Source organism: Emydura macquarii, unplaced genomic scaffold, assembly GCF_026122565.2.
Source record: "Emydura macquarii macquarii isolate MOO-44397 ecotype Brisbane River unplaced genomic scaffold, CSIRO-AGI_Emac_v2 contig_369, whole genome shotgun sequence".
NCBI lineage: Eukaryota > Metazoa > Chordata > Testudines > Chelidae > Emydura > Emydura macquarii.
In genome coordinates this window covers 12,360,401-12,385,831 of record NW_027130506.1, presented here as the reverse complement: position 1 = coordinate 12,385,831, position 25,431 = coordinate 12,360,401, and the positions used below count along the sequence as shown (strand labels likewise).

General features: G+C 39.3%; 1 protein-coding gene across 1 annotated transcript in view; it reads left to right on the top strand.

Annotated features, from left to right (window-relative positions):
• ZFAT (zinc finger and AT-hook domain containing) overlaps nucleotides 1-25,431 on the top strand; it is a 145,062-nt gene that overhangs the window by 15,935 nt on the left and 103,696 nt on the right. The window contains exon 3 of the mRNA XM_067531650.1: nucleotides 10,579-10,842. Coding sequence (XP_067387751.1) covers nucleotides 10,579-10,842 — 264 coding nt within the window. The remainder of the gene's footprint in view (nucleotides 1-10,578; nucleotides 10,843-25,431) is intronic.

The following is a 25,431-nucleotide window of genomic DNA, read 5'->3' as shown; positions in this document are numbered from 1 at the left end:
ACAACTGATTTATATTTTTGGCTAATCCTTTATTTTACAGAACTATTTTGTGACTACTTGGTCAACGATTTTGTGACTACTTGGTCATGTGATGGCTAAACTCTATCCAGAGCATATAAAAACATATTTTTAAAAATATTGAAGCCAGTTTAATACTTTTTAGATCTATAATATATGCATATGGTATGTCTTCATTTACTAATTTGCAATCTAGATTGATGCCTTTATAATTGGATTAAATCTATACAGAATGAAGATCGCAGGCATGCGGAACACATCTTCCTTTGTCACAGTTTTGTTCCCATTAACCCTTCACAAATTGTAAACAGTATCTCTAAATATAGTGAAACTTGCTTCCATTTTGCAATGCATATGTATTCCTTTTAGTATTTAGTTTAGTGAACATTTTGCATGTGTGGCAGGAACTGTCTGCATTTTGTGTCTTGTAAGATGATAACACTGTCAGTGCTTAACAAATAATAAATAATAATCACAATATGAGGTATCAGACTTATGCAGCTGTACTTAAGAAATGTTGTTGTCACTACTTTGCATATCTAATTATGAGGAAAAGTAACAGCTGTACTATTTTTTAAAAGTTGTCTTCTCATAAAGCTGGCTGAATAATTCTTTTCAGTTAGCCTTAATTTGCTCTATGTAGACCATATGGCTGCTGTTTTTTCAAATTACGTGTTACAACTCCTGACACCCATACGAATATTTCAGTCTTATTAACTGAATTCCCTGCATCATAAAAAGATTTTCAACCCATGTAAGTATTTGCTTCTCTACTGTAGATTACACAAGCTTGTTGTTGTTGGAATTCCTTCCAGTAGTCTGTTGGAAAATGTAGGATATTTATAGCTCTCTCTATTGGAGTGACGTAAGGGATTTTGTGGGAAATGTTCCTTCATGACATTACATTTTCCTCTGCTGTAGTGGAATCTACAGTGGGCAAGGGAGTGAACAATTTTTTTCTTATAAAATTCTGCTCAGTGAGCCGTGATGTGCTTCTCTTCTATGTACTTCAACCAGGTTAGTACTATAGCAGATGTGACTGGGTACGACTGAGGGCTGGCAATCTAGAAATGACAATCTTTTAAAAATGCTTGTTGACTAGTATACAACAATATTGTACTTTGCTAGGCAGCATGGTCTGCATTCTAAGAATAGGAAAAATCTAAGGTTATTACAAGTGGTTGGTAAATGTTGAGGTTCTATTAGAGCCCTCTCTGGAATACCTACTTTTAGCAGTTCTATCTGAGGAATAATTAATGTTTTTGTAGCATTATGAAACTAAAACACTAGGTAAATGCTAAGGGTTGTTATTGTTGTTACTCCCTATCTCAACTGTATAAGATATACCATGCTTTTAGTGGTTAGATCATGGTGCCTTCAAGAATTGGTTTATCTTAACTGTTTTTATTATCTTCAGTAATAATGATTTTACATTTTTATATCATCTCTTGTTCAGTGGGTCCCAATACACTTTGACAAATGTTGCTACTGATTATATAGACTACTCATAGATATCGCTGTGTCCAACAATAAAGTACAGATATCTCTGACTTGGAAAATGGCAGCCATTTACCGTCTTGCAATAAGCCTGTACATCAGATTAGGATACAGTGCATCTTTTGCTTGGAACACCCTCTCTGAAGATATCTTTAAGGCCACCATCTTCTAGCTCTATGGGAGAGGTATCATTTCTTTGTATGGGTTTGAATCACACCTGGTGCTATTGGGCCTCTGTTCTTCTGCAAATATAAATATTAAATTATAGGAATAAGATAAGCTTTTCCAATTGAAACTTCAGGGGGAATTTAGACGGGACAGAACACATACTGCCTACGTTAGAATTTGGCCAGGATTCTGGAGTTAACACTAATGTACTTACAAAAAGTGCAGTGTGATCTTCTAGCAAAAGGTCAGGGCCTCTTATTTTTTGTCTCATTTGAAAGACACTACAATTAGCAGCCCAGTGCCCTTCTAACATCATGCTGAGGTGTTTGTTCATACCAACTAAAGAAAGAATGCCATCTGATGAATCACCAGGTTCATTTTCTACGATATCTAGCCCTGCTTAGGCTGAGGTCCTTGAATTGCTACTGCATCAGCATGGTTGGTGGTATAAGTGGACGCAGAGTCAGATTGTCATTTCATAATCTACATATTACATATGATTGAAAGAGGAGTGAGAGGCAGAGAGACAGAAGGAGGTGAAGAATAAACTGATACATCTAAAATGCACAAATTTTTCATCCATTCATTAAACTGTCGCACACAGAACAGAAAAAATAACCCAAAAACTTTTCTCCCAAGAGTTCTGCTCGTTGGTGAACAATTGGTTTTTGGTTTAACTTTCCTGTTAAGTTGCATGGTACCATGTGATTCTGTGCTAAAATAATACATGTCTATGTACAAATTGCCACATGTATGTAGTATAAAGAAGTTGGTACAGCCAGGGCCCAAGCATAATTTTTTCGAGCCCAGTACAAACTTGTAACACGGGCCTCCTCCCACACACATACCACAATGCCTCATGCTTGGTTGGTAGCACTCCAAGCAAGCCAGTCTCTTGGTATCTTTTCTCTCTTGTTGGAAGTCTTACATTTGAGAAGAAATTCAGGAAAATTATGCCCATCGACATCTTTTGGCATTGACTTTGCTAGATTCCGCATTTCTTCAAAAGTCAGGACACCAGATAAAACAATTTTTTGACGGATAGAATCTTATGTTTTCACGCCACAAGCCTGGATCTTTGAAAATACAAGAATCAGATAGTGTAGCACTAGTCTTTCCTGCTTCTTGTAAACCTTCTGAATGTGGTGGTGCTAATAGTGATATTACCTGACTATCTTCAAGCATTAGATTGGAGTCACATGATGCATATTCTGGCAGCTTTTCTTTGTCATCAGTTGCCACAGACAGTCTCTATATTGAAATCATTTTCATCTTTATTTTGTTCATCTGCTTCCCTAGTTAGTATATTGCCTGACTGCAGAAGGGCCTTGTCTGATTTGAAAAACTGGAGGATAGATTGGTGTCCTTTAGCTTCTTTTAGTTCCCTCTCTTTTGCCACCTTATGTTTCTGGCTGTCTGATTTGTATTTATAACCACCACCAGACATGTCAGTATGTGTGTGACTGTGAGTGAATTAGACACTTACATATATTTTGGGCCTGCAAATCCTACCAGAAGAAGAGGCACTGGCTCCCACTGTCTTATGGTGCTTTGCTTTGCCTCTCCCACCAGCTGTCCCTCCCTCCTGCCTATGCACAAGGAACTCTGGGACTGGTAGTTCTTGATCTTGGTATGATAGACCATGTCAGGGAGAGGAGCACAAATCTCTCTGTCTCAAACTACAAGTCCTAATTTAACTGCACAAGCACACACTCTATTCTAGAGAAGGGCCTGGGCTGGGCTAGCAGGCCCAGCAACTCCCTGTTCAGAATGTTGCTTGAGACTGCTCTAACAGTACTTCTGATTGGCTCCAGCAAATCTCACAAGATCTGGACAATAGATACAGTGAAATACGTTTCCATAAATACCCTCAGACATGATTTACAATTTAGCTTAAACCTTTTCCTCATGGTAATAAGGGTTGCAGCTTGGCCTGTGCCCCCCAGGTCCTCCGAGCCTCAGTGAAGTGTACCCTTTTTGCCCCCCATGTGGGGGCCCTGGGTACCGCCCAAATATTTCACTCTTGGGTGGGTTGGGGGTGGTGCAGGGCTAGTCATGGAGATAATCGAAAGGTCCTGTTGGCACCTTTTTGCATTATTTACCACAATACAACACAAATAATTCCTGGACTTTTCACAGTGCTCTGTATGATTTGAGTCTGTACTAGGGAAATTTCAAGGGAATATTTTTAAAAATAATTGTTCAGAACAAAACACAAGAGGCTCATCTATAGAAATCTTTTGTCGAGCACTATATAAATGTTCTGAAATTTTTTTAGAGAATTGATCATCAAATTGACTCATTTTAAGATGCCTGTGTCAATAATTGCTAGGAAACAGCAGTATAGAAATAGTTGTATATGGTTTATTCCATTAGTCCCCTTTTAAGTGTCATCTTCTTTTTTTGTCTCTGGGGATCTAATTATATAGCATGGACTGTCTTCCCAACATCTTCTGATGCTGATCAGTATTGGATGCAGGATAAAGATTGTGTAGGAGAAGCTTGTGGTGCAGGGTGAAAATCATCAGGAATAACTATGGATTTTTAATGAGATATTATTGGGGATGTTTTAAGGGATGCCATTGTTTTGAATTTTTAAAAAAAATTACTAATTTAAAAATGTTCCAATTTCTGATTGAGTGTTTAAATAATATGTCCTGATTTTAAATAAATACATAAAATGTTAAAAGATCTCTCTTCCCCTGTTGATGTTAAGTATCTTTTCAGCAAGGGTTAAAACTTAAATGACTGGTATGCTGGTGAAAGAATGCAGTTGACTCTTCATAAAGTGATGTCAAATGCACAAAGGAAAAAAAGAAAAGATTTTCAAATTTTTTATTTCTTATAGTAATTTTGGCATAGGTGCAACATTATAAATGGTAAAGGGCCAGTGTGGTCAGAAACAGGAGTCTGGAATTTTTGTCAAAGTGACTGCAGCCTTATTGAACATCATGCCGAGAGAAAGATAACTCATATTGGATAATTTTTGAAATACAGCCTTTCCAGGAATCAGTAAAGGGGGAGAGGGAGCAGGGGAAAGCTCTCATAGGCATCTAAAGCCTTTCAAAATTTCCAGGTAATGATTAATTCAATTAAACCAAGATCCACGTTACCCCTCACGTTCCAGGTTATTCTGCTACCAACAAATTGCCACCAAGCCCCATAAAATGTTTTGGGAATCTCTGCAAATCATGCCTCATCTCTCTTGATGAGGAAGGGATATTTAAGCTTCATTTGCAGGGAGAGTGCTTGACATTACCCACAAACCCCTTGCCTCACATGCACCAGATCTTTACTAGTCACCCTTTAAAGGCCATCCTACATTCCAGAGGCAGGAACTACCACGAGACCTCTAAAGAGTTAGACTACTTAGTATCTTAACTGTTTCATTTTTTAAAGTAAATGTACATTTAAAGAAAGCAGAGAGAATAAAATAAATCTCTTAAAATATTGGCCATCCAAGAAGAGTCACCCCTCTGTCACCTATTGTTTGTCTCACTTGATTTCCTTTTGAATAACATGCTTAATAAGGTTTTGGATAATATCCTGAGTGTGGTGACTGTGTTATAGAAGAAAAGTGAAAGTCTTCTGGAAAGAGAGAAGTGTAGCTTTATTAACATTTTAAATCCTTGACATTACTTATTCTATAGTAACTTGAGCTGTATCAAAATCTCTATTCGGTGTGTTAGGTTTGACACATTAGGCCCGTGAAGACCTTTTTTTTGATAGCTACAAGGAGAAATCATTCTTTTTTGATGACATGTTAACTTATTTAACACAAGGTGCCAAATACTGATTGTGACACTTGTCTCCACTGACATGAGTATTAAAAGGTTATGTGTGGAGGTATACATGGAAAGTTTTGAGGGTTGCCAAACTGCCTGTCTTGTCTTGACTGATCATTTTTAATTATTGGAAAAGCTATACTTTCACTCGATTTGGATAACCTAAACCTTCAGAACACAGCTTCTGTTGAAGATAATATGCGAAAGTCATTTTTTGGCCTATTTACAGAGTTTTCAGAGTTTTACTCAACAGCTGATGCTTAAAGTACTCAGTAAAAACTTTTCTGTATTCCTTAAACAGTCAAAAAATGCAACTAGGCACAATATTTTCCTCTTCCCTTAAAATAGTAAAATGATTACTGCTATACCGTATTTCCTGCTTGCTCTTTTGGATTTTGAATAAGATGTCTCCTTTTCCGTCCATATTTTCTTTTGTTCTTTCTTTCCCTTTATTTTCTCACTCACCCCACTCTCTGTGAGGTCATTTATTAATTATTTTTCATATGGCCTACGTTAATCTAGTTTGTGAGGTTTTTGCCGCATTTATTTGAAAATCATCATGACTGCCCTTTTAGTATCTTCTCCTTTTATGTCATTTAGGAATTTTACATGTCAGTCTCAAGTTTTCAGATAGAAGAAGGGCTATTGGCTTAAACAAATACTTGATAAAGAGCTTTAGACTATCATCTTAGCTGGTAATACCACTTTGTGAAAGTTCTTGGAAGGAGAGCAGAGGAAAATCTAAATGTCTCTGTAATAAGCTCAGTTCAGATTTAACCTTTGGAATGTATTTTAGCTTGAATGGTACTCAGAATGTCTTAATTAAAATCATTGAAATTGCAGCAACTGATTTACTACTTTGTACTTCTTCTGCGCCCACAAAACTTATTTTATGACTTTTTCCCTCTGTTTTGATTATGTATGGCTTCAAAAAGAGGTGGAAAGAGAAATAGCAGGTGTGTAAAATTCCAAGCAGAATAATCTTTGTCACAGCAGCATTTATTTGCATGAAGAGAATAGCAAGATTTCAAAATCTCTCTACCTTAGATACTTAGAATGAAGTGACTTCTCCAGTATCACCACCATAAATGTACTTAAAATCCTGTATGCATCTTTTTTTGTTTGCTTGCTTTCCCTGAACACTTAAAGTAAGATTATTGGCACAATATAGGATTTGCTGGGTACTGCTTCGCTGTTTTCTACTCTATGATATTTTAAAGATCACTGGCTGTGCTTTTATGCCCCTCTTACTGCATTTAGCACAACTCAAAGTTACTGAGTGCTATAATAAAATTCCAAATACTCTTCTAACCCTTCTGCTAATTCTGACGTGCTAAAGAAGGCTCCACCTGTTGTAATTTTGTTTCTTAATGGCACAAGGTGAACTCTTCCAGCACACACACTGATTTTCTCTAACTCCCAAGAATCTTTCTTATCTGATTCATGTCCTGCTTACAAGCATAATACAGAGAGGAGTTTTTTGAGTCTGATTCTTCTCTAGATGCCCCTGCCCTTATATCCAGAGTCCTCTCAAGATCCAGATGGGAGAACGCGTCCCTCCTCTCTGTCAGTGTCAATGTGGGTAATCTCACCTAGTGTCAATCTAAGAACATAAGAGCTGCCATACTGATCAGATCGTGGTCCATCTTGCCCTGTATCCTGGCCTGTACCAGGGCTTCAGGAAGAGTGTGTAGAACAGGTTAAGAATGGAATGCTCCATCACTATCTTCCACTCCAGACTTCAGGGAGTCAGAGGTTTAGGGTTGGCCCGAGAATGGGGTTGCTTTGCTGACTATCTTGACTAATAACTGTTGATTAACCTATCCTCCGTGAACTTATCTAATTATTTTTTTAACCCAGTTATACTTTTGGCCATCACAACATCCCATGGCAATGAGTTTCACAGGTTAGTTGTGTGTTGTGTGAAAAAGTACTTCTTCTTGTTTGTATTAAACCTGCTGTCTGTTAATTTCATTGAGTGACTCTTGGTTTTTGTATTGGGGAAAGGGTAAATAACATTCTCTATTCATTTTTTTCACAACATTCATTATTTTGGGAGGATATGACAGATCTTCTCTTAGTTATATCTTTTCTAAGATGAACAACACTAATCCTTTTAATCTCTCTTTGTATGGAAGCCTTTCCTTACCCTTAATCATCTTTGTTACCCTCCTCTGGACCTTTTCCAGTTCCACTATATCCTTTTTGAGACTGAGTGACAAGAACTGGACATGGTATTCAAGGTGTGGGTGCATTATGGATTTATATAGTGGCATTATGATATTTTCTGTCTTCTATCTATCTCTTTCCTAATAGTTCCTAACAGTCTGTTAGCTTTTTTGACTGCCGCTGCACACTGAGGATATTATTCAGAGAAACATCCACAATGACTTCAAGATCTGTTTCTTGAGTGATAACAACTAATTTAGACCCCATCGTTTTGTATGTATAGTTGGGATTATTTTGTCCAGCGTAAATTACTTACACTTATCAACATTTCTTCTGGATTTTGTTGCCTAGTCACCCAGTTTTGTCAGATACCTTTTTAAAACTCTTTTCAGTCCACTCTGGACTTAAGTATCTTGAATAATTTGTACTGCTGCAAGCTTTCCCACTTCACTGTTTACCTCCTTTTCCAGATCATTAGTGAATACCATCTGGTCCTGGTGGCTTATTACTCTTCAGTTTATCAATTTGTTCTAAAACATCTTCTATTAACAGATCAATTTGGGACAGTACTTCGGATTTATCACCCAAAAAGAATAGCTCTGATCTGGGTATCTCCCTCACATCACTTGCAATGAAGACTGATACAAAGAATTCCTTCACATTCTTTGCAGTGGCCTTGTCTTTCTTGAGTGTTTCTTTGACACCTTTGTCATGTAGTGGCCCCACTGCCTGTTTGGCAGGCTTTCTGCTTGTGATGTACTTAAAAAAAATTCTTAGTGTTAGATTTCGTGCCTTCAGCAAGTTGATTTTCAGATTCTTTCTAGGCCTGCCTTACTATACTTTCACATTTTACTTGCCAAAGTTTGTGCTGTTTCCTGTTTTTCCCATTAGGATTGGACTGCCACGTTTTAAAGGATTTCAAATTTTTTTTTTAATACCTCTAATGGCCTATGTTACTCAGCTATTTAGCTATGGTAACAGACTTTTGGTCTTCCTGCTGTCTTTTTGATTTGGGGTATATTTTAAATTTGAGCCTCAGTTATGGTGTTTTTAAAGAGTCTCCATGCTGTTTACATGCATTTTACTCTTGTGCCTGCTCTTTTTAACTTCCATCTAACTAGCATCTTCATGTATAGTTCTCCCTTTTAAAGTTGAATGTTACTGGGGTGGGTTCTTTTGATATTATTCCACCTACAAGGATGCTAAATTTTATTACATTATGGTCACTATTGCTGAGGGTTTCAACTCTAGTTTACCTCTTGGTAACTCGAGATCTTGTGGTTCACTTAGGACTAAATCAAGAATTGCCTCTCTCCTTGTGGGTTCCAGGACTAGGTGCTCCAAGAAACAGTCATTTACGGTGTCTAGAAATTTTATCTCTGCATCACATCTTGTGGTGGCACTTACCCGATCAATATGGGGATAGCTGAAATCACCCTTTATTTTGTTTTCTGGTTTTGTAGCCTCTATAACCTCCCTTACCATTTCATAGTCACTGTCACCATCCTGGTCAAGTGGTCAGTGTAGTATATTCCTACTGCTATATCTTATTATTCAATTATTCTTCTTATTATTATTATTATTTCTGTCTATAGGGATTCTGTGGTACAGTTTGATTCATTAAAGATTTTCACCTTACTTGACTATGCTTTTTTAAACATATAGTGCCCCACCAGCACAACGTACTCTGTCATTCCTATCTATTTTGTACTTTGGTATTATCGTGTCCTATTGATTATCCTCATTCCACCAGCTTCTGCAATGGCTATTATAGCAATATACTCCCAGTTCTTCCCTAGACAGAACTGAGTATAGAACTGGTAGGGCTATATGACCACTTCCAACAGGGAAGACATAGATTCATCTCTTTCATAGTGTGAAAGAGAGGATATGATCAGTGGCTAGGGTGAAAGAAATCCTCTTGGAGTAGAACCTGAGTGGATTACCAGAAACTTTTCCCCCCACAGTGGAGTACATAGATTCACTAGGTAAAATTTCATAATGGGGATATGGGTGCTCCTGGTCTGCTCAGACTGTAAGAGGATTGCCCCAGATGTCCTCTGTAGGTAATCAGAGTGGCGAAGAGAGAAATCTAAGCAGTAGACATGATTTCAGTGAGAGGAGGGGTTCCTTTTATTTCTCGCTCTTTTCCTGTACTAAGACTCCTCATTCATGAATCTAACTTCAGAAATAAAAAGGTAATTAGGAAGCCTAAATTATATAGTAGTTACTTAGCTTTGTGAAGGGCTTCTGGTTTTAACATTTTCCAGTGGTCGCTAAGGAAAGAATATTTAAGTGACTTGGGGAAAAAATAAATTTTAATTTCATTTCCAACAAGAATTTTTTTCTCTTTTTCCGTGCAAGTTTGGTAATAATTATGAATCATGAGAGTAAGTAAGAATAGTTGTGCAATTGGTTATAAAACAATAAGCTTTTGATTTTAAAAAATTGACTTAGAGTTAAGATGCCTTTCTTTTGCTCAACACTTTTCAAAGGAATGCTTAAGCAATTTCTTTGAACATAATATAAATTAAAATGAGATTTAGGCAAGGAATAGAACTTGTGATCCGTGAAATGTCAGTCAGAAAACACAGAGCAGAACAGAGCAGAATTCTAGAAAGAATACACACACTGATAAAATAACATGCTGTAATTTAAAAGAATGCCTAAATTTAAAATTTTGATTAATGTAATTTGAATCTGGTATCAATACTACAAAGTGTTATTGCTTTGCAGCTGGCAGAAATACCATCAAATGTCACTCCTAAAAAACAAAAGTCTGAGTGTGAAACTTTAACAATGCTTTCACATTTCAAAGGGAGAAGCTCTTGAACTCTATTTTTAGCATTTTCCATTTTCAAGGAGCTGTACAGACATTAATTAATCCTCCCAATAACGCTGTGAAATTGCATTACAGCTTATTTTTAATTTTCCTTTATAGAGCTTCATGTAGTGAAGAGAAAAAGGGGCAGACCAAAAGGATCCACTAAGAAGTTCTGTGCAGACGAAGAATCATCGGAAAACAATAATTGCATTCCAAGTGAGGAAACTCAGCAAGGATCAGAGGAAGGAACAGAACTGGCTGAAGTTTTACCAGGCAACTTGGAATGCCAGAAATGCAGTCGGAAGTTCTCTAACCCACGTCAGCTAAGAAAACACATCTGCATTATTGTTTTAAATGAAGGAGAGGAAGAAGGAGATCCAGGTAAGCAAATGTCTTACAAAAGGACATGTAACCATGTGGACCAATCTCGTTCTATTTTTAAATGATCTGGTAGAATCAACTTATAATACTAGACTGTATTGTTTTTGAATTAGAGTGGAATACTGGGTTTAGATTTTGTTTTCTGTTTAAATATATGTCTACTTAAAATGACAGCTTGATAATCCCTTCAAGTCATAGTGTGGTGAGCACCTGCTGATGATTGAAGCAGAGATTCTTCTTCAGGTGCTTTCACATGTCCATTCCACCTTAGGTGTGTGTGCTCCTGTGCACTATAGCTGGAGAACATTTTCTCATAGTGGTACCTATTGGGATGACACGTGCGCCTTCTGCACGCTTGTGCTGCTAGCTGAGAGCATAAAGGTGCAAAGCCTCCCTGATCCCCTCCGTGCCTTCCCATCGCCCAAGATTAGTAGTTGGAATGTGTGTGTATGCTTGTTGCACTCTTTGTCTTTCTTCTCTTAGAGGAAGTTTTTCTACTCTTCATTGTACATCGTTTGTTAGTCAGTGAATTACAGTGATAATGGTACTCATTTTAGACATTTGTTTCATTTTATATATTCATAGTTTTCAGGCTATAAGCTTGGTTCCTGGGATTTAAATGCTATTGTGGCTGTAACAAAACCATGCTAGTCATTCTAGTTGTTTAAAGTATTTAGGAGAGGGTCACATAAGGCATAAGTACCCTATCTATAGAGGGTTTAAGACTAGATCTAAGAAATTGAGGGAATTTGACTTTGGCATATCCTGATGGAAGCAGCTTTGCATCCCATCTTGGAACCCAGTCACTCAATACATGGGGCTTCAGACTCTACTCCATCTCAGAGTGCATCGCCAAACTTGGTGGGTTCCCCTCATCAGATGGAACCAGAGAGAAGGCGTTATCCTTCTCCAGTGTTATGAAGCGCCAGAAGTCAGGTATTTCAAGTCCCTCTAGCCAGGAGTCCACTTCTTTGAGAGCCAGGTGTCAAACGGAGACTTATAGAAAGAAGTCTGGTACTGAGGTTAGAGCTAAACCATCCCCTGCTAGCCATTACCTGGTATCATATTCATCATCTAGCAGTGTAGAGGTGTAGATTCCGGCACCTCTTTCAGTATCATTTAGACAAACTCCATTGCCAAGACCTTCTACAACTTCAAGTTAGTCTGTGGTACACCCTACACTCTCGGTATCAACAACTCGTGAGTCTTAGATGGTGACTGGGGACCTTCTTTCACTCTTGGTTCTCGATTCATTTACTGATGCGAGAGGAGGTTCAGGTGCTTATCCCTGTTGTACAAGCCACAGTACTGGGATAATATTTGGCACCTACACTTTCAGTGCCATCAGGGTCTGGGAGCTTGCTGGATGCTCTCTGGTGCAGCAAGGCAGATGTCCGGTATCTCCTGTGGAAAAGCCACCAGTGCTTACTCTGATATTGTCTGACATCTCGTTAGTTCAGGTCCTGGTCTCTTGCCATTCCTCATGGTACCGCACTATCTTGGCCTTTGACTATACTTACTCCTCTTCAGAGTCAGAGGTGGGATTTATGCATTAGAATCACATTACAGAAGGTCTGCAACCTCTCGTCTTTCCTTTTTATGCAAGTCAAGATCTCAGGACCATCATTCTTATAGGAGTAGGGACAGGGACAGGATGCATTGGTTTTGGGACCTGGTACTATATCAGGTTCAACAGTGACCCTTTTGGACTCTTTGGGGGTTTCCTCTGAACTTGAGGTCTTCGTTGCCTAGACACAATACCAGTATATCTCCATCAAGCCACCCTACTCTACCTGATACTAGTATTCGTCAAGTAAAGGATATGTTTTCTCCAGTGCCTGACCTTGCCAGTGGAGAGATTCAGCAGACAGCAGGACAGAGGGACACTACAGTGCAGCCCTTCCATGCTTCCTCATCATCCCTGAATGAGATTATTGTTTTTGAGTCATTCTCCCCAGTTCCTGATGATTACAAAACATATCAAGACATTATGAAAAAGTAGCCACATCTCTGGATATTCACGTAAAACTGATCCAGAAAAATCCTCACAAGTTAGTGGTATTTTACATAATGAAGGACTGGCTGGAGTGGCTTTGTCTATTACTAATGCCATCTTGGAGTCACTCAAAATTCTTTGGCAATCTCCCTACCATTGCCAAAAGGATAGAGAAAAGGTACCGAGTTTCATCGCAGGGGTACGAGTGCTTTTTTCATACCAATATCCGGAATCTTTGGTAGTGATTGCTGTGAATGTAAAGGTAAGGCAGGGGTGATCTAAATCTACTCCCAAGACGCACAAAAATTGGGTTTGTGTCTGAGAAAAGTGTATTCATCATCAAGGTTGCAGTTCAGAGTTGTGGACCATCAAGCTCTAATTGGGACTCAATGCTAAAATTCCTAGATAAGTTGACAGATGAGGCTAAGGAGGAATACAGAATGCTTGTGAATGAGGGCCACCTGGTAGCATCTTGTAGGCTGCATTAGATTAAGTGAATTCAGTAGTTCAGGTGATGGTGATGATAGTCGTGCATCTTGGCTGCAGTCATCTGGCATTGTAACTGAAGTCCAGCAGACAATTTGCCTTTTGAAAGCTCATATCTATTCTAAGTGAAGACAACTCTGCCTTCTCTAAAAGATTCTCTGGCAACTCTAAAGTCTTTGGATATTTATATTCTGGGTTCTAAGAGAAAGCAGTCCTCCCCTCAGATCCAGCTGAGATATCAGTTTTATGCGATTAGACAGCCAAACCAATCTATGAGGCACCATGAGACTCAAAGAAAGAGACCATCTCTTCCACCACCACCTTCTGCTACCTCCAAATGGCCTGTAGTATCCAAGCAGGTTTTTGACTTCTTAGTCAAAGCCAGCAAATCATTCACTATAATTTTCCCTCCCATTGGCAGCAGTTTGTCCCACTTCCTAAGTACCTGGACCCATATTAACAGATCAATGGGTTCTAAGCACAGTAGAACTGCGATATATCCTGCAATTCAATTCCATCCCCTTTCTCACCTCCCCCCCATCCCTTTTCAGGGATCATTCCACTAATTTAAGAAGTTCAGTCTTTGTTAATTAGGGGCCATAGAGCAAGTGTCTCTTCAGCGTCGTGGGAAGGGATTCTGTTCCCATAATTTTGTCATTTCAAAGTCCAAGGGAGGCTAGGCCTATTTTAGATCTATGAAACCTCAACAGATAAAGGTTTTTATATGGCTTCCCTAGTACCTATTATCCCATCTCTAGACCCCAATGACTGGTTCACTGCCCTCGATTTTAAAAGATGTCTACTTCCATTTGGCCATTCACCAGAGTCACAGGAGGTTCTTAATGTTCATTGTTGCAGATGATCATTGTCAGTTTACGGTCCTTCTCTTTGGCCTGTTGTCAGCCCCTTGAGTCGTCACAAAGTGCACATGAGTGGTTGCAGCACATTTCCGGAAGGCACGGTTTCGGGTGTACTGATGTCTGGATGACTGGTTGGTTCAGGGTTAGTCCAGACAACAAACAGTGATGACCATCAAGAAGATCCAGTCCCTCTTTCATTCATTGGGCCTGTTAATCAACAAAAGAAATCAGTTCTTCTCTCCGTACAGATAATTGAATTCAGGGGAAGGGTTCTCTAGCGATGGTTGAGTATATTTGCCTCAGGCCAGGTTTCAGGTAATATTGGATTTATGCAAAGACGTCAAGGCATATCCTCATACAGCAGTGAAGAATTTCCTGAAACTTCTAGGTTTCATGGCAGCTTATATGTACGTCACTCAGCATGCCAGACTTCATCTCAGTGTTATGCAGAGGTGGATGAAGTCTGTTTTCCGTCCCTCTTGTCATCTGCTGAACATGCTGACTCATGTACCTGCCAAGTGTTATCATCCCTGGACTGGTGGATGGACCCTGCCAAAGTATGCACCAGGGTTCCTGTTGCCCCAGACCTGCCATCCATGAGCCTAGTTATGGTTGCTTCATCTCTCAGCTGAGGAGCTCATTTAGGGAACTTTCAGACTCAGGGTGTCTGATCCGATCAGGATCTCTCCCTCCACATCAGTGTTCGAGTGCTTTGAGTTATCCATCTGGCTTGTCAAGTGTTTCTTTCCCACATCTTAAGGTTTTCTTTTCAGGTGCTCATGGACAACGCTGCTGCGATATTCTATCTAAACATGCAGAGTGGTGCTAGGTCAGACTATTTTTGCTAAGAAACAATTAATCTCTGGCCCTTCTGCATCAGGAATGGAATTTATGTTCAAAGCATCTCATTTCCCCAGTTATCAGAACTATCCAGCAGACTATCTCAGCAGATTGTTCAACAGAGATCACAAATGGTCTCTCAGACTTAACATAGCAAAGTCCATTTTTCGGATCTGGGGAATGCCAGAAATAGATCTGTTTGCCATCCGACAGAACAGGAAGTATCATCAATTGTATTCAAGGGCAGGTTACATTGCGGAGTCCATGTCAGATTCCTTCCTACTACCTGGGAAGGGGAAACATCTATATGCTTTCTCCCCATCCGTATGGTGCCAAGCACTTTGTGAAAACTCAGACCAAATCATGCCTTGCTAATTTGATAGCACCAGCCTGGCCTTGTCAGCATTGGGATCCCCTATCTGTCTTTCAGGTCTCAGACATAGTTTCCCAGGACCATGGTCAAATGCTGCATCCCAGCCATCTGAGTCTACAGCTGTGTGCTTGGATGCTCAGTGGCTAGCTCCCCAGGAAGCTGTCTGTTCCTTTGGAATTCAAAATAATCTTTTAAATAGCAGGAAACCTTCCTCCAGGTATATTTACCTTAACAAATGGAAGACGTTCTCTGTTTGGTCCCAGTAGAAAGATGTCTGTCCTTCACACTCTCCAATTTAGTTAATTCTAGATTATCTGTTTCAGCTAAAGGACAAAGGGTTGTTTCTTAGGTCACATTACTATCAGTGACATTTGCAGTGCTGCAACTTGGTCATCTATTCATACTTTAACTGCTTATTGTGTTCTCTCCCAGACCTCAAGAGACAATGCTAGATTGGGAGAGTGATATTGCAGTCCTTGTTTAGGTAGACTGATACCCTCTTCCATCTGGAACCACTTATGAGTCCCCTGAAGTGTAATGGATGTCTGCAACACTTAAAGAAAAAATGGTTATTTTCCTGTTTTTTTTAACTGTTTTTCTTCTAGATGTGTTGCCTGTGTTTCATTCCATGACCCTCCTTCCCCTCTATGTTGGAACAAAAACTTACTTCCAGGATGAAGGAACTGAGGGGGGGTCAGGTTTCCTTCTCTTTATATCCTCGACTGGCAGCACGAACATGTGGGAGAGTGCAGGTGCCACCCCAATGGGTACTGCTATGGGAGAAAGTTATCCAGCTTCGGTACGCTGGTGCACACACCTAAAGTGGAATGGACATACGCAACAAACAACAAGAGAACAAGAACACGAGTTACTGAATCGGCATGTAACTGTTTTTTCCTAAACTGTGGTCTGTGGACCACTTGCTGGTGAGCCACAGAAAGCTGGCTGGTCACATGCTTCTGGCTTTCTTTTGTTTTTCAGCTGAGAGAAACAACAGATGGGAGGCAATGAAATGAATAGAAAAGTAGACAGTGTGATTTAACTTCTTTTCAAAAAGGATAAAGTACTTATTGCAATATTGACATCTTAAATCTTCTTGAACATTACGTGTCTGTATAAGCAATTGCTGTAGCTGTGACAGCGATGTTATTCATTGTGAATGGGAAGGAAGGTGAGATGCACAATTCTGAATGTCAGGAGGCGGTTCATGAGACTGTTTAAATTGTGGCCCACGCCATGAAATAGTTTGTGGATCCTGATTTATAGTTAATAAAGTTCTGTAATAACAGGATTTTGGGGATTGGGATCGGACTAGATGACATGCGCTGGGTCCTTTTCAGCCTTTCACACTTCTATCATTCTAAATGTATGCCAAGAGTAAGGGTGGTCCAGTGATTAGTGTGCTAGCCTGAGACCTGAGTTCAATTCCTTGCTTTGCAATAGATTTCCAGTATGACCCAACTGATTTAGTCTTTCTGTCTCATCTGCAATATGGGGATGATAGAACTTTCCTACATTCCAGTGGTTTTGTGAAGATACATACATTAAATATTGTTTGTTTGTTTGTTCAGATACTACAGTAGTCAGGACTATAGAAGTATGTAAGATGGAGAGAGAGATTTTGAAATCTGAGCCACCTGCAAAAGGCACCACCTTTTTCTTAAGGGACCTCTTTAAAGAATCCCCACATGATTTTCAGTATAATGTCATCCTTTTAGTTATGGACCATTTCTGTGGACGTTGATTTTTTTTCCCCCGACCCTTTTGCATGGCTGTTTAAGACAGGTTTTGTAGTACTATATATAAAGTAGGATCATATGGAATTTTTCTTTGGTTTTCGTCTGTGCAAATTCTTGTGCCTGAATTTTGTTTTAAGATTTGTTTTGAAGGTACTTAGAATCCCAAATCAAAATTAAATCAAGAATATTGTGTTTCACTTGGTTTTGCACCAAGACACTAAATGTCATGCCCTTCTGATGCAAAGCAATATACTGGTCCAGGATTGCTTACTTGATCTGCATTTTGAGCTTGAAAGAAAATTTAAATCAGATTAAAGTTTTGGGTTTTTTTTAACAATTTTGCAAGGCTCTAATAAATTTTGTTTTGACTTTTATGCCCCTTTCGTTCACTTTACTAGTCAAAACTTGCATTTGGTTTTCCTCTCGCTGATGGAGCACCTTTTCTCTGCCCATCCTAGTATTTTCATTCAAAACCACAAATAACATTCATGTACAAAACAGGCATGAGGCTACTTTACTCACATAAACATGGAGTTGGATTTGCTTGTCTGAAAATAACAAAAATGTATTTTAATATGCTGACAGTACACAGAAGCTGTCACTTCGGTAAAGTACTTTATTTTTGTAAATTAGGCAATGGTGGGATTTTGAAAATATACATAGGCGACCTCCTGTCCAGCTGTCTCATCTCTGACATCAGAAGTGTTAGTGCCCCTTGCTATTTGTACGTGCTAGGCACAATATTAGCATTTGCAATATTCTAGCAAAATTGCCTTTAGTAAGTGCCTTTTAAAAATAAAACCACAGAGGTCAGAGTAACAGCTTAAACTAGCTGCCATTGACCCCTCTGCTTATTAAAATCATTAAATCTTAGCTGGATCTGATATCCTACATTGGCAGGTTTTTCAGAATGAAATTTTTCCCTTTGCAAAAGAAAACAACTTTTTTATTTGTAGGTGAAGGGAATAATTTTTATTTATCTATTGGGGAAAGCAAACCAATCAAGCATAAGAAATAATTCTCAGGAATTGTGTAATGTGTGCTGCATATCACTGGCATTTAACTCGGGGTCTCTCCAGCCCAAGTCCTGCTCTTTGGCTGCTAACCTATGGAGGGTTTATGAGCATCAGGGGGAGTGCATCAGTAACAAGGACTCCCTATTCTGAGAGAATAATTCCTCCTTGAAAATATGTATATTTTGCAGACATCTAACCCTTTCCCTTCCCAAGGGAAGAGTCTGATTCCTCTCTGCTGGATTGCTATGCATGGCCCTATCTATACTGCAGCCGTTACAGCGGTATAACTCTGGTGCTGTAGCTATTCCAGTGTAGCATTGTAGTGTACATGCTTCCTAGATCAACAGAAAGGGTTTTTCCATCTATGTAGTTAATTTACCTCTCCAAGAGGCTATTGCTTGGTCGACAGAAGAAAATTCTTCTGTTGACTTAGCCATGTCTACACTAGAGGTTAGGTCAATCTAGATATGTTGCTTTGGGGATGAAATTTTTCACAGCCCCAAGGGTTGTAGCAAGGTCGATCTAACTTTTCAAGTGTAGAGCAGGCCTGAATCATCTCAAGGGGTAGATTCTCCTGTGTCTGAATGCACAGGATAAAGGGAGTGGATGTATTGTCCCCAAAACAAGCTTTTAACAGGCCCAAGCAGCTCAAAACTCTCAAAACCCAGCTCAAAAGGGTAGACAGGAGCATTGTGTGACTGTGCTGGAAGTAAATGAACCAATGCAGTTGCAGTGCTTGCAGTTTCTGTCATGTTAGCATAGTGTTGCCAAACCCATTATTGTGAAACTTAAAATATTTGCTCTTTTCCTTAAAGCCTCAGCTCCTGGAATCATGTGATTGAGTATATGAGGCTCTCTGCTTTCATTTAAAAGAGAAAACAATTTCTAAACCTCATGATTTTGGGGAAACACTTCAGAACATAAACATAAGACTCGAAAGAAGGCATAAAAAGATCCACAATTTATTATTTTTAAAAATCTCATGATTTTTAAGCCAATCTCTTAATTTTGAGAAAGTTGATTCATGATTTTTGTTTAATGCTTGAATTTGGCAATACTGTTAGTGCTAAAATAGTTTTGAATATAATCAATGCATGCAATTGCATTTTTTAGAACTGTATGGAGATGGGACAGTTATATCCATACTGTACCTGCTAGTGAAGCACTTGCATCGTTATTGCACGTGCAAATAACGTTTCAAAAGTATTTCAGGTACCTGAGTAGGTACGATTAGCTTCAACATTGCCTAGTGTAGATAGCATATCAGTCATCAGTTTACCTAAACTTTACATATTTTGCGCTTTCTGAGGATAAAAATTACCCAATATTGTAAATTGACTACATCTTCTTGTTACTGAATTTCCCAGAACTGGATGTACTATTTCTGGGTAGGTGTCATAAATGCTGAACAGAGAGGTGCTATTATCTTCCAGCACTATGACATATACCCCTAGATCTTTGCAGACATTACTACTTTCTAGGCTTTTTCCTCTCACATAGTATTTGTGATTTGGATTATTTTTTCCTGGCTTTATTATGGCTTGTGGTTTTCCAAGTTGAATCTCATTTTACTGTACTTTAATCTACCTTCTCTAGGACCCTATCTATTATTTTTCTGTCCTTAGTGAAGTTCATGTTTTCTCCAAAATTTAGTGTTGTATGAATGTCTGATTGCCACATAAATGAAAACATACTTGATTGTCATGTTGTACCTTGAAACAAACACACATTTCAGTATGAAGTAATTTCATTATATGTACGTGTGGCAGTATCAAGACACAAATAGATTTTTATTTTAGAGAGGAACAAGCAGGTTTTAGGTCACTGTGATCATGTGCAAACCATATTATTGTTCTCAGACCTAGAACAAAGTATGGAGCACCAAGCACCTCTTGTGATAAATTTTATAGATTTCCAGAAGTCTTTGACAGTGTATTAAGAGAAAGTCTTTGGAGAATTATGGCGTATTGTGGAATACTAGCAAAAATAATTAGCATAATCAAGGAACTATCTGATAATGCTGAATGTGCAGTCAGATATAGTGACAACATCAGCTAATGGTTTGCAGTAACAAGTGGAGTAAGGCAAGGGTGTATTACGTCCCCAATATTGTTTGCGCTAATCATTGACTATATCATGAGGAAAGTAAACAAACAAGGCAACCGAGAAATTGTATGGCTAATGATAAAGTACAATTGGATGACCTTGTTTTTGCTGAAGACGTTGTCCTGCTTAGTTCGACACATCGCTTACTGGAGGAAAAGACACAACTTTTGGCAAATACAACAAAATAAGTAGGTTTGTTCATGAAGAAAAGAAAGATAAAATGTATGGCTATTAATGTCCCTAAAGTAACCATTAGTGTGGGTCAGGAAACACTGACTAGACAAAATAAGTCAATTTATCTAGGTAGGGAGTGAGCTGTACAATGATGATGACACCATGCTAGAGTCAAGCAATGAACATCAAAAGCAGCAAACAACTTTCCTAAACTTGAGACAATTTGGAAAGGTAGAATGATTGGCACTGGCACAAAAATATGAATTTTTTAACATTAGCATCATGTCTGTCCTCCTTTATGGAGAAGAGTCAAGAAAATCTACAACAGAAATTGATGAGATCAGCTCATTCCAAAGTAAATGTCTGTGGAAGTTCTTCAGAGTCTATTAGAAAGAGTTTCTTACAACATCAGAAATTTTAAGTTGAGCAAACCTATCTAAAGACGCACTTTAAGGTTGCTACCAACATGACTTCCATCACAAGTGATAACATGAACCACCTGAAAAGAGAAAAAGAGGGTGACCTAGAGAAACATTACACAACAATAGAGAAAGAAGCCAGATTCATCAGCATGACATTCAGAAGCCTGAATAGACTGGCACAAGACCAAAATAAATGGCGGAAACTGGTGGACGCTCTATTGACCTAGAGCATGGGAGGGTAAAGAAGAAGGTGTGGTAATCCTAATTAGCATGCACTAGCTTAGTATGGGTGCGTTCTGTGTGCAATCATATCAATTTTAAATGGCAGTTCAAAATTTCGCTCTTTTATTATTAAAAATCAAAAGCGCCAAGTAACTTAAAAAAACCCAAAATACTGAGAACTTATGCACACACAAGCCAGGAAATTCAGTTATGGTTTCCACAGTAACTGTAACTCCACCGCATGTGTCATTTATTAAGGCTTAAATTAAAAAGCATATTCAGTAATATTAAAAAACCTTACATATGCTCTCTGGTGCCAAATTACGATTGCTGTGGCAACCATGAGTTTCCTTACTTCTGTGTATGGAATGGTATAATGCTATTCTACTTTTAGTTGATATTGCAGCTGTTCTCTTTCTGTGAAAATAAATTCATGATTATAAAGTGCACTTTCTGGTTAAAAGAATGGTAAAGCTAACATATACCTTTTTGTACGATTCCTGGGTTGAAACTGGGTAATAAAAACATTAGTCACTTGCTGACTGAGGAAAAATTACTTTGGTTAAGGTATGACTAAAGGGGTTATGATAAATTAACAACTATTTAAAAGGTGTAAACTCAACTGTGATGAGCATTATTGAAGTTAAAGGGAAAATATCAGGAAACTTCTAGACAGTAAAGTATTAGGCTGCGGAGCAATCTCTTGAGTGAAATGTCTGAAGCTCCATCATATGGGAGATTTCAAAGTAAACTGGACAAAACACTACCAAATTGTACTGGAGACAATCCTATTCATTGTCCACAAGGAAATGAATAGGTAGACCTAACTGGTCTCTACCATTTCTTACTTCTATAATTCTATGACTCAGATGGACCTCTCAAAAATCTCTTGATGCCCTGCTGTTGTTTCACAGCTGATGATCATGTGGTCACTAGAAGCTTTGGCGATGCAATAAGATTTCCAACAATGCACATAAACCAAATATCCTGGCAGACCACCTTAAGGACTTAGCCAGAGATTGATCTGGGTGATGCTTCATCTATAAGGAAGGTACTTCCCTTTGCATTTGCGATGATGATGATTGTTTCAGATGTGAACAGCCAGTTTCCTCTCCCCTCCCCCCCCCCTCTTCCCCCCCCCAGTGGGAACACAACAGCAGAAACAGGATCCAACTCCGTGTGGCTCTGTACACGGCCAGCACCAGCAGTGAAATATCAGAGAACCCTGAGAGCCCTTACAGGAGCTGGGTCCCAGCTTCTCCTTTCTCCCTTCAGCAGGGACGCAGATCCAGCGACAGTAGTTGGGTTCAAGTCTGGGTCCACCTCTAGCCGGCCCTTCTCGCAGCTTGCCCCTGCGGGGAGACTCTGGGGAATTCTTTTGGGTGCTTTTCACCCTCAGGCACTTTTCAGAAAAATTATTTCATTTCTCAAAAGGTGAAAGTGAGGCTGTGACTCTCCTGCCTGCTCCTCCCTCAGCTCAGGAACCTCCAGCAGGAAGGAGGCTGCCCAAGGACTCTTTTCTTCTACAAGAAAGGAGTCCCAGCCCTGTTCCTCCAGCCTTTGCTGCCATCCACTGGCCAGTAGGCTAGTTTTCAGCTTTTGCTGAGACAAGACTAAATGGTAGGTGCTACCTTTCTTCCTCTCTCCTCTCCACCTCTCTCCCAAAGCACGTAAGAGCAACAGGGGCATCATGACAACACACACAGCCATTTTCTTGAAATAAGCTGTCTGAGGCCATTTATACTTCCTGTGTACCTACCATTTATTACCACCACTGCTGTTATGCCGCCATGCTTCCAGCGCACACACCACTTCTCCAGGCACACATTGTTGCTAGTCTGCCCATTTCCAGGACTCATCCAGGTTACAGTTCCAAAAGATATCCAACCAGACCTGCCTTTCCCCTGGAACCTGGCAAACCAGATAACCATTCTTCCACTTGGAATATGTGATGATAACATTTACTTCATCTCCTATCATAGTTCAAATTGAGAGGAACTGTCCAAGGAAACAGAAAAAGCAGAAATAAGAAACTAGATTCTGACACTATAGTTTACTTCTTCAGAACTGAAGCAGATCTCTGTGAAGCTTGAAAACTTGTGCCTTCCATCAGCAGAACTTGGTCCAATAAAAGACATTACCTCACCTTCCTTGTGTATCTCAGACCAGATTCTAAACATCTATCACACTGCACAGGTCCACTAGGTAGTCCAGAAGCAGACAGCAGAAAGAATCACAAACTAAAGCTGATGCTGATCAATGCAAGATCTGCTGCTAAGAAACAAAAAAACAATACCCAACATCATCAGTGATGAAGTGCCTGATATAGCCTTCATCTCCAAAATCTGGCTGGATGATCCTGCAAGCACTGTGCTAGTCCACCTCATCTCCCTAAGGGTACTCGGTATCCCACAGACCTAGACAAACAGGTGGTACTGCATTCATCTTCTCTGCAAACATCAAATGCAAGAGAGGTGCCTCAGATAAGACAACTTCATTCTACTGACAGTGGAGACCAGAGCCAAAGCCAACATAGATTTTATGCTTATTTACAGGCCACTACAGAAAAAAGGATATAGAAAAGTGCTCCCTGAGACTTTGTCTGTAGTGGTGGAGAAATACCCCAGACTTCTTGTCCTGGGAGATTTCACCATTCATATTGACTTGGCTCATCTCTTCACTTTCCTCCTTAGGACTTTCACAGGTTATCTATGGTTGGACAGTGTGCTAAAATGTTTTGAATCCTTCCTGGAGGGATGTTTCCAAAGAGTAGTGATGGGAAAATACACCTCCACCACTAGATCCCTCACTTGTGGGGTATTGTAAGGATTAATTCTGTTTCCATTTCTTTTCAACATCTACATGCAACTACTAGTTGAGTTGGTCGGATGACATGGAGTTAAGAGCTATCAATATGCAGATGACAGACAGCTTTACCTATCTTTCACCACATATGACCGCACCACTACCATCAAAATGGCCCAATGCTTGGTTGAGATCGGCTCATGGATGAAGAACAGCTGGCGGAAGCTGAACCCAAGCAAAAGAGAGGTGATGCTGGTGGGTAGATGAAAGTATTTTGAGGCGTATCCAACCACAGTATCATCTCCTTTGATAAAGGTTCACATCACAATTTGATCTAATCTTTTTGTGGAATAGGAGTAGTCTTGGATTCCTCACTGACACTAAGCTCTCACATCACAAGAGCTGAGAGTAATGCTTTCCCCATCTATGGTTTGCTAGGAGACTCCTTACCATCTTGGCAGAAGAAGAGCTGACTTCAGTTATTCATGCCTTCGTCATTTCTTGGATGGACTTCAGAGGTTTGACATAAGTAGGCTTGAAACCTTCAGCCATTAGGAAATTCCAGCTTTACAAAACTCTGCAGCACCTTTCCTCAGCAACACAAGCTATCAAGAGCACATCACACCTGTCCTCTGCTCTCTACACTGACTTCTCATAGAATTTAGAATCAAGTTTAAGGTCTCAGTCCTTATTTTCAGAACATTTCATGGCCTTTGCCCACGATACTTAAAAGATCCTTTAAAGCTTTGGAATGAACCAAGGTCGACACCTTTGCTCCTCTGACACAATGGAACTCTCAACAATAAGAGTAACGCTTGTGTGTATGGGAGACAGACCTTTCTGTATTATGATTTAAAACTGAAAAAGAGCTCCCCCAAGAATTAAGGACTATTACAGACTTCACCACTGTCTGCTTCAAGTGCAAGGTTCATTTCTTTGACCTTGTCCTCTCTAATATAAACATATAGCAACAGGTATATTTAACAAAATAGACAAAAACTTTACCAAAACATGACACTCCATACACTTCTCCCTTTGGGGAGAGGATATGAGCACAAACAACACATGACAGATGTGTAGTCATGTTGCTTTAATGCACTACTGAAAGGCACTCAGTTACTACTGTGGTGAGTGCCGTATAAAAACCTATATAGATTAGAATAGAACTAACAGGGTTTGGTAACATGATCAGACTGGCTAAATTCTACCTCCAGTACATAGTAACTCTCATGCCTTTTAGGGCCAATTTAAAAAAAAAAAAAAAGCAAAACAAACCCAAAATTAGTTGTATAAATTTCCTTTGCAAAATTTGCATATAAATCCATTGTGCCCACAAAATCCACATTTACATGTACAAATGGGGCTTTGCATAAAAAGGCTTGCCTACACATGAAAGATTATTACAGTAATTACAGATATTGCATACAATTTTTGCATGGACAGTTTTTAAAATTTGCAGTTCAGTTACAAAAGGAATTTTTTCCCCTCTTGGATCAGTGCAACACCAGCATCCTGTAGAGGCCGAGTGGAATAAAGAAAAACTTAAAACC